The sequence below is a fragment of the Pyxicephalus adspersus genome, chromosome 3, assembly GCF_032062135.1.
Source record: "Pyxicephalus adspersus chromosome 3, UCB_Pads_2.0, whole genome shotgun sequence".
NCBI classification, from domain to species: domain Eukaryota; kingdom Metazoa; phylum Chordata; class Amphibia; order Anura; family Pyxicephalidae; genus Pyxicephalus; species Pyxicephalus adspersus.
The window spans coordinates 92,831,342-92,840,346 of NC_092860.1; the positions used below are offsets into that span (position 1 = coordinate 92,831,342).

General features: G+C 38.3%; 1 protein-coding gene across 1 annotated transcript in view; it reads left to right on the forward strand.

Moving 5' to 3' along the window:
* SEC24B (SEC24 homolog B, COPII coat complex component) overlaps positions 1 to 9,005 on the forward strand; it is a 32,833-nt gene that overhangs the window by 6,459 nt on the left and 17,369 nt on the right. The window contains 4 exon segments of the mRNA XM_072406818.1: positions 1,066 to 1,239; positions 2,958 to 3,062; positions 6,386 to 6,469; positions 6,629 to 6,810. Of these exon segments, the coding sequence (XP_072262919.1) occupies positions 1,066 to 1,239; positions 2,958 to 3,062; positions 6,386 to 6,469; positions 6,629 to 6,810 (545 nt within the window).

A 9,005-nucleotide genomic window follows, 5' to 3' on the forward strand; every position in this document is an offset into this window, starting at 1 on the left:
AAAAAAAATATAAGACAGTGTCTTATTTTCGGGGAAACACGGTAGTAGCAGTTTGTCTATTCATGTATAATCTACAAAAAATTAGATCCGTGACATCCTTCTTTAGGTGTACGGACTTGGATCAGTGCCTATATACATGACCTGTTAATGCTACAGTAAAAAAATTCAACCTTTTTAGGAGTTCCCACATTTTGCATTACAATGTCAGCGGAGTACTTTGCAAAGTTGGCCACAGAAGGTCATTTAGTTGTTTGTTGGCAAATGAACAGGTCATCACACAATCTTTCATCTAGATCTGATTGCACAGTGGGAATTTGAATGTCATACAAGGAAGACAGTTGTCCCCAGTCCCCAACACTTCTACTTAATTAGAATACAGATCAGAGCAGATGAGCCCTTTCTTAAGCTTCTAGCAGCTCAATGGCCTTGATTACATTGGCTCTGGATTACTTCTATGAGCTGTCCATACTTTAGCTCATTTTTTTAATATAGGATTCCTGCCTAGCAGCAGTGTCACATACGTTTTTTTGTTAGTTAAAATGCCTCTGGGACCCTCTGATTTTAAGCTAAGCCCCTTTCCAGCTGCAACAAGAGGATATAAAAGTGTGTATAAACTCAAAAAGTGAAGATATAGGAATAATCTGGCTAAGCAAAATCCTGAAAAATAGCAATCCACTTACCAGTATGTAAGTGTGCCTAGGCACTTTTGTACCTACAGCCTCACAGTTGTGTGAAGTTTAAGGCACTGTTGTCTCTATCTTCTAGCCGTACAAGATTTAAAGTATAATTTGGTGGTGGTAATACTCTGCTGCTCGCTGTTTTCTATGTGTTCTGTCTTGTGTATGTATCATATACAAGAGGATCTTTGGAGAGAAGGCTTCTTTTAAGGGTTACTAGTGTCAAGACTTGAGAAACACTCAAAGTCCATTGTTCGTTATTTGTTGAAATGCCATGTGTGTGTTTTTTTTCCTCTTCTTTCTTACTTCTGGGATCATTAGTAAAAGTCTGCCAACCCTTAAAATTAACCGATTTTTTTCTTTTTTATCTCTTTTTATATGTCTACAGTCTCTTCTGCTTTGCACGAGGCAGGGCAGAAGCCAGAAATTGGACACCCTGGTCTCGCAGCATCTGCTCCTACGTCTTTAACTGCATATACTACTATTACTACCACCAAACAATCAGCGGAACCTTCATCTTCCATGTCTTCTCTTCATCCGGCTCCACCAACAGTACAACAAAGTAAACATAATTTTATTACAGATTTGTTAAAAAATCTAAGTGTTGCATGGAGCATTTTTGGGTCCCATTTAAAGTTCTAGCACTCTAGGCTCAATTCACAAAGCTAAAACACTAGGCTAGGTACACACGTGCAATAATTGTCGTTAGAACAAGATCAACTATTATTTTGAACGATCATATAGTGCACGATTCTGTAACAATATGATTGTTTAAATGTCCACCAATATTGTACACACACTAAATACGATAGTTTGAATGATGCAGTAAGGAATGTGTACGGGAGAAAGTGTACCTCAGAACCATCCACGATCACTACATGACTGTACACACAATAGATACCGAGCAGTCGGTTGTTAATCGTTAATTTCCAAATACACTTATTGCATGTGTTTACGTAGCCTTAGGGAAATCTAAAAGATTTAAAAATAACAGACTGATAATAATTAGGATCCTTATCATCCTGTTGTCTGCTTTTAAAACAAACAAAAACTCTATAAACAATAGAAATTGGTCAAACAAAATTTAATAGGGTGAACATGGATGTATTCTACTGCATTACAAAATACAGTAGGTTTGATTGTTAATCATTTCTATTCAGTAATTGGAACAGTAAAATCTTGTACACATGTGTCTGTAGTGTTTTGGGTCTTCCAGCTGATTAAATACCAGTCAGAAAAACATTGTATGTCTCAGTAAAATATTTTGCCAGTGCTAGCATCTTCTAGTAGCCAGGATAAATTAACTACTGCATGCATATAGGTTACATTATACCAGCTTGTCCAACCTGATTCCATATCAGGTTAGGACTGGGAAGAGATTTGTGGATTTTGCATTGCTGGAACTGAGGTGAGTATATTCTTACCTAATCTGTAGTGGTTTTTGTAGCAGGATTAAGGCTGCTAAAAAATACTGTCTACCTCTGGTCTAATTCTGTTAAATAAACAAGGTAGTTTTTTTTCAGCCTTACTAATATTCTTGATAATAACCTTAAACTGTATCTGTCATTGATCCCACACTAACATTTGTGTGAAAAGAAAAAAGTTTTATTCAGGGAACTCTGATGTTTATTTACATGGCACCAGATTCTGACAGTAGTAAAACATTGCATGCGTTTAGGAGAAAATTCCTACCGCTTGAAATGTGTATATCATTCAGAGCTATACAAAAAATATCATGCTTTCACACTTAACCTTTTTTACATGTACATAAAGAAATGCAATGCATGCCAAAAATAATAGTTTAAAGATGTGAATGCCGCTGCAATAGAAAAAAATCAGACATTTCTTACCAGATGCTTCTACACTTCTACAGAAACTTTATGGTGTGGAGGAAGAGTTACCCTTACTGCCTTACTGTTCTTAAGCAAGTAATGAGATTCTTTCTTCTCTTCAATGTTCAAAGAAAAGGGACATTTTTTCCATGGTCACAAGATTTTTTTTTTTTTTTTTGACTGAGATACTGAGTAAGCCCAATAGTATATTACATACAGTAATCATAATTCACTTTGCATCTTTTAAAACTTATAAGACTGTTACATGGCAGGAGATCATTATGGACTATCAACATGTGCATGAAGAGATATGGTAGTGTGATTTGTATTTCTGCTGAATGCAGTAACAAACAAAATAATGTCTGGATGACATAAAAGGATGCACATGCTTCTGTGATGTGTGAAATCTTGTCTGTCTGACCTGTCTTGTGCTTTCTATAATTTACAGGCATGCAGTATGCTGGATATGTCAATAATCAAGCTAACTTTGCACCAACTCCCTTGTCATCCAGCTCAGATGATGAGGAAGACGAGGAGGATGATGAGGAAGCAGGTCTGCTTTAGCTTTTTTTTCTGTTTTATTAATTTTTTTTTTATAACAAAAAATTATTAACCATTTATGTAATTTTAAAGATGATGATGCTCTCCAACATACTGCAGTAACATCATGACTACTGGGTATCTCTTTTGATACTTCTCAAATGTTGCTCCCATTAAAACTCAACTTTATATTAGTTTTATTATCATACAATCCTCCTTCTGGGTTAAAAATGCTATGTTGTATGTATGAGTACAGGGTCTTTGTATTATGTGCTCTTCCACTTTATTTAGAGAGGAGACCAGTAACTTTGCAGATCCCGACATCCTAATCTTAGCTGTGCCCAGCACAGTGCTCTTCAAAATAAATAGACAGTAGAATCTCAGTTATCTGGCACCCATGAGGAATGGCCAATTCCAGATGAGTGTAGTTTCTGGTTAATTGAGGTTACTCCAAAACTGAGGTTTCTCAGCCAATCAGCACTAGACTTGAATGGGGAGACTTGTCCCCAGTCACCTCTAGTGCTGAATGGCTAAGAAAAGGGAAACCCTCATGACTCTTAAGCTGTCATCAGGGTTTCCCTTTTCTCAGCCAATCATGGAGCAGAGTGATCAGCGGAGCTCTACTCCCCTGATAGCTCCCGCAGCCCTAGCAAAGCCATGGTATGTGTTCTCTGCTAGGGCTTCAGGAGCAATCAAGAAAGAGGAGCTGTCGGGTGCCGGTTATCTGGGATCCGGTAACCAAGGTTCTACTGTATATATATTGTGAACAAGTAATTGTGTTTTATTGCAGAATAGTCATCACCTTTCCCTACTACAAAGAAGGCCTGCTCGCACTTTTTAATTTTCTACTTTAATAGTATAGAATCTTCACAAAGACTACTACTATTTAAACCACAACACTGAAGTTTTGCTACTGCTGGTTTCTGTCCAAGTCTGGTGAGGGCTTTTATGTGAAATGTTAATTATGATTTTGCTTATTAAGGCTTACTTCTAATAAAGATTTCCTGGAGAGATGAAGAGTTAACATTTCTGTAAGTTTGTAATTTCTGTCTGAAACCCTGTTTTCTCTCACTTCCTGGCCCAGTGATGTGCATACAACAGATGGTGGTAGTTTTTCAGAAAAGAAAGATTTAAACACTAAGTATAACACTGTAAGAATTTTGAACTCTTTCTTACTTTACTAAAAATGTGAATATAGGTTTCTGTCCCCAATGAAAGGATTTGCTTTCACCTCCTGACCTTCCCTCAGTAGGGACACAGATGGCAAAAAAAACCTGACAAACACTAAAACAAAATAAAAAGGTTTTGACTGAATTTTGATTTTTATAGCAATGATGGATTATCCGTAAATGGAAAGGTAATTCTCTCTTTATTATCACAAAAATCACATCAGCAATCACTGATGTCATAGCTCAGTAGTGTATTGTTACCTCTTTATAGTGGGAAGGATGTAAATGAGACCATGTGAGACTTCAGGTTTGTACAAGATCAAGGGACTTGTGTGTATTTTTTGTTTAGAGGTATGGTCACCTTGCTATTTTATAAAAAGCTAGATAATGTAACCCCAGCCCTCTGGGTAAATATGTTAGATAAAAAAGACCAATGCTGAGAAGTGCAGGGACTTGTTGATGGTCTTTGGGTTTCTGTAGGTGGCATTGGTTTGACATCAGTTTATGACACCTCTGAGACTCTTGAGAATCCATTTGACCTGCAGTTGACCCTTGCATGTGGTAATGCAAAAGCCAGCTTTAATGGGCCTAAAGGATAAAAGAGATTGCCAGACCCACACTTGTCAGAGGAGCCCACTGTGAGGCTGCAAATCTGCTCGTCTGGTATGATACTTTATTATTCTGTCTTTCATTTAGGCCAGAGTCACTATTGCTGGGATCTGCTGGTTGCAGGTGTCACATCATTCTTTGTATGTGTGAGAATGTGCTGGGTATGACAGCTGTGGAGATGACTTCTATCTATAGCCAGTAAACACATACATTACACAGGTTACAACCACATTACATTTCACACGTTACAGTTCTAACATAACATTGGTGTGGTTTTACTCTCACACCTGGTATTGAGAGACATGGGGTACTATCTCAATCTATCTTAATTCACAACAGCTCATGGGCCTTATATATAGGTGCTGTAGTGTGTGGGGGATGCCATCATGAGTCTTTCCAGCAATACCACCAGACCTGACCCAAATAGCTGATTTAAGATTGATTGCTTCAGCTTTAGAAAGGCAAAAATGTAGTTATAGCAGCTTTCAGCAGATCACATACATGAGCACTGCTGGACCTAAATATATTGAACTACATTTATTAAACAAATATGACTTTCAGTGGTGATGTTTCTGATACCTGGACACTGTGTACATTTAGCACAGCCATTTCCCCAGTTTTTTCTTAATGTCCTTAAAATATGGACTTTGCATAAAAATCCAAGGTTTGTTTTTAAGACTCCTGAATGGGGAAAAAAAACAAAACCCAATTCCACAAGACAAAGAATAAAACCGAAATAAAAGGTTTAAAAAAAAAAGCTTTGCCTGACTTTGAAGGGCTTGCATGGCTGAAAATGTTGTCACTGGACCTTATGCTAGGATCTCATATCCTCTCTGAGAATGTGCGTCTGCACAGTGCTGGAGCATCTTCTCATGACATGTGGGGGGTCCCTAGTTTCTCCAGAACCCCAATAGAAGGCCATCACCCACAGGAAATGCTTAATAACTGTATTTAGCTAGTGAAATGGAATACCATGGGAATGAACAGGTGAGTATACAAACATGTTGCTTTACTCTGCATGGGAAAAGCGCACATGCTTGTTTAAATTTGTTGGGCCAGGATTTTTTTTAATTTGGTAGTCTCCTGTTGTATATTATTATAATAAAGGTAGAGGGGGTACGTAAAGAAGTGCCTCTTCAAATGCCTCTGTTGTGGTTTAGCACACAACATTTCTGTTTTTTGCATAATGTAAATCACAATGTGCCTTATGAACAACAACCGGTTTTTAACTGTTTTTACAGGTTTTGAAAATTAAGATGCAGAATTTTTTTGTAAGGACGTAAGTCAACAGAACCAGCTCACCAAAGGTGCAACAAACACACATCACACAATGGACTTTTAAGTAAATGGTTAATATGACTGGAAGTTTAGTGTGCAGGTTCTGTTAGCTTCTACTTGTATGTTGCCACAGTGTAGCTGTGCATCCACTACTGGCTGTTTAGAATTGTGTGTGGAATGGGACATTATATTTTCTTTAAATGTAGTCTTTATCTGTTCAACCGCTGTAACCAGGAATGTGTCTCTTCTATATTCTAGTTGTATGTCTTTGTGTTTTTAGGTATTGATGAAAGCTCATCCACTACCAGCAGTGCTTCGTCTGAGCCAAAAAATTATGATGTTCTAGAGGGAGGAGGATGCACAGGTGATCATTTCTGCTTTTATACCTATTGCCAGTTTAGGCCTGAAGTTAAATTGATCCTTTATGTGCGCACACAATACCTTTGTTGTTTTTGTTACAGCTTTGGTTTTTTAGATAACACGTTTGCTTCTTCTAAATACTGCAAATCTATTTGTATTTTAGAGATGCCTCCAGCAACAAATAGTACTGCCCCTGTTGATTCCATTTCACAGTCATCACGGCCCTCAAAACCTTTTGGCCATGGATACCCAACTCTCCAGCCTGGATATCAAAATTCAGCAAGTCCACATGGCTCCCAGTCAAATACCCCTGTTCACAGGCCAGGTTATTCACAGTATCCTTCTGTAAGTGTTTTATTTTTGCTTGTATGAATAATATGAACCTTTTATATTTTCTTTTATTACCCTTTAAATGTTTCAAGTCTGAAGTGTGAGACCTGAGGACATATTTTGTTTCGGTGACTAATGCCAGAGGAAATCTTCCCATGAGGGAGATGTCCCCTCCCTACCCTGTCTAAAACTGCTGAAGGCCCTTTTCAGGCCTGAAATGAGTGTGGTGTGATTTAAAGAATGAGCTTTCTAAAAATAAGAGATAAAACTCTCTAATACTGAATACCAAGACAAGTGCAAGCACCAATTTGATCTGGTGTCTGCTTTGGAAGATTAGCTAATTTTTTTATTTGATCTCCAGGTTACTAGAGGCAAGGTGTGATCATTGGTAGTATGATGGAGTTTGTTTTGTTATAGAATAGTGTTTGTTAAATCTTGAACCTGCCTGTAGAAGAAAAATATGAAAAAAACATGCTATTCTGTTCCGACTGGTGGCAGAAGCGATTCCCATGTGGCTCCCAGCAGCTGGTACCTTGTCCATTGCTGCACCAGTTCTTAAAGAACCATTGTTTCTGCATGTTACAACAGGTCTTCAGCTTGTTGTACCCCCACCCCCATTCTTTCTCAGTGGATGGTTGAAATGTTACATGTAACATCTACCCAAAGGATGCAGCTCACATGAGGAAGTGGTAACCGCACTATAACCTCATCACCAGTCTGAACTTTTTACGCCTTCATTATGAAAAACCAGATGCTTGAAAGATTTCAATTTCTGCATTACAAGCCTGTGTACTAGTTTAGGAACATGCAGTGTTCTCTGCAATCCCTTTTAGCTGGGTACACCAACCAGCACTTTTCAGTAACCACCCGGCTGTTTTTGGGTGGTTATTGAAATATTGGGGAAATTGTGGGGTCAATTCAGGGGCCACCACCCGCTGACATCTTCTTCCCACCCAGCTTAAAAACATTTCTTGTGAGAATACGGCCATTGCACATAATAAAATACTTGATGTGGCTTGTTTGGACGAAGAAACAAAATATGAACAGTCTTTGCAGATCAGGAAATTGCAGCCAATTTGAAATATTTAAAGTTGTCACCTGCTTGATTGCTTTGTGAAGTATTACTAGTTTTCCTTGGCAAAGTGGTGGTGTAGTAAATGATTTACTAATTGAGGGCATTTAAGCCCTATAGCATGATAAACACCCAGTAAACGTACACAGTAATTCACATTGTTGTAAGTGGGTCACTAAACTGTGAGCTGTCACATTATTGTCTGAGAGTCATATCATGTGTTCTCCTGTTATTGCTAAGGAGGATAATCCAAGCTCGGCTATGAATCTTCTTAGATGTCAGACATAAGGTTTTCAATTTAAACATTTTACTGTGTACCTTGCGGATGCTATAGAATGTCTTACTGTTTATTTAGGCGTTCTTAAAGATTTCATGTAAATAGCTTTGAAAAAAATTGTTTTAAAAACATGAAGTAATGAGAATAAATTTCATTACTTGTGTCATCTTCATCTAAAGTACTTTTCCATGCAAATAGGCTGTTATAAGCAGAAATTAAAGTGACCCTATACTTTTGCTTCATGTTTCCTGTAATGCAGATCTCCCCAGTATCTTGTATGCAGCTTTCAGTTTCTTGCCACCCCCCCTCCCAATCAGCTGTCATGAGACAGGAATGGAAGTTGTTGCTTAAGATATAGGTTGTAGCTTACACAGATCTTGGTGCTGAATGGTGTGGGGTGGTGGCAAGAAAGGGGATGATTTAAGACAAACTTTCTTATTTGTCTTTTATTGGGGACTTTTAATGTTTGGTTTTTAAAGCCTCTCTTTAGGCTACCATTAATTTATTCACACAGTGGGCAAACCCTGTACTGTGCATGGCTTTGTTGTTCTGATAGATCATCTCTGTTCAACCTGTACCCCAAAGTTCCTTCAGTGCTTTCCCAGTTCTCTGATATTCTCAGGTACAATGTAGGAAAACATCCCTGCATTGTACGTGAGGTTTCACCCATTTCCTGGGAGCATTGGACAGCGGGAACAGCATTGGCTGGGTCCAAGTTTCGAATCTCGGCCAGGACACTATCTGCATGGAGTTTTCATGTTCTTCCCCTATTTGCGTGGGTTTCCTCTAGGTAATCCGGTTTTCTCCCACATCCCAAAAACGTGCAGTTAGGTTAATTGGCTTCTCCCAAAATTGACCTTG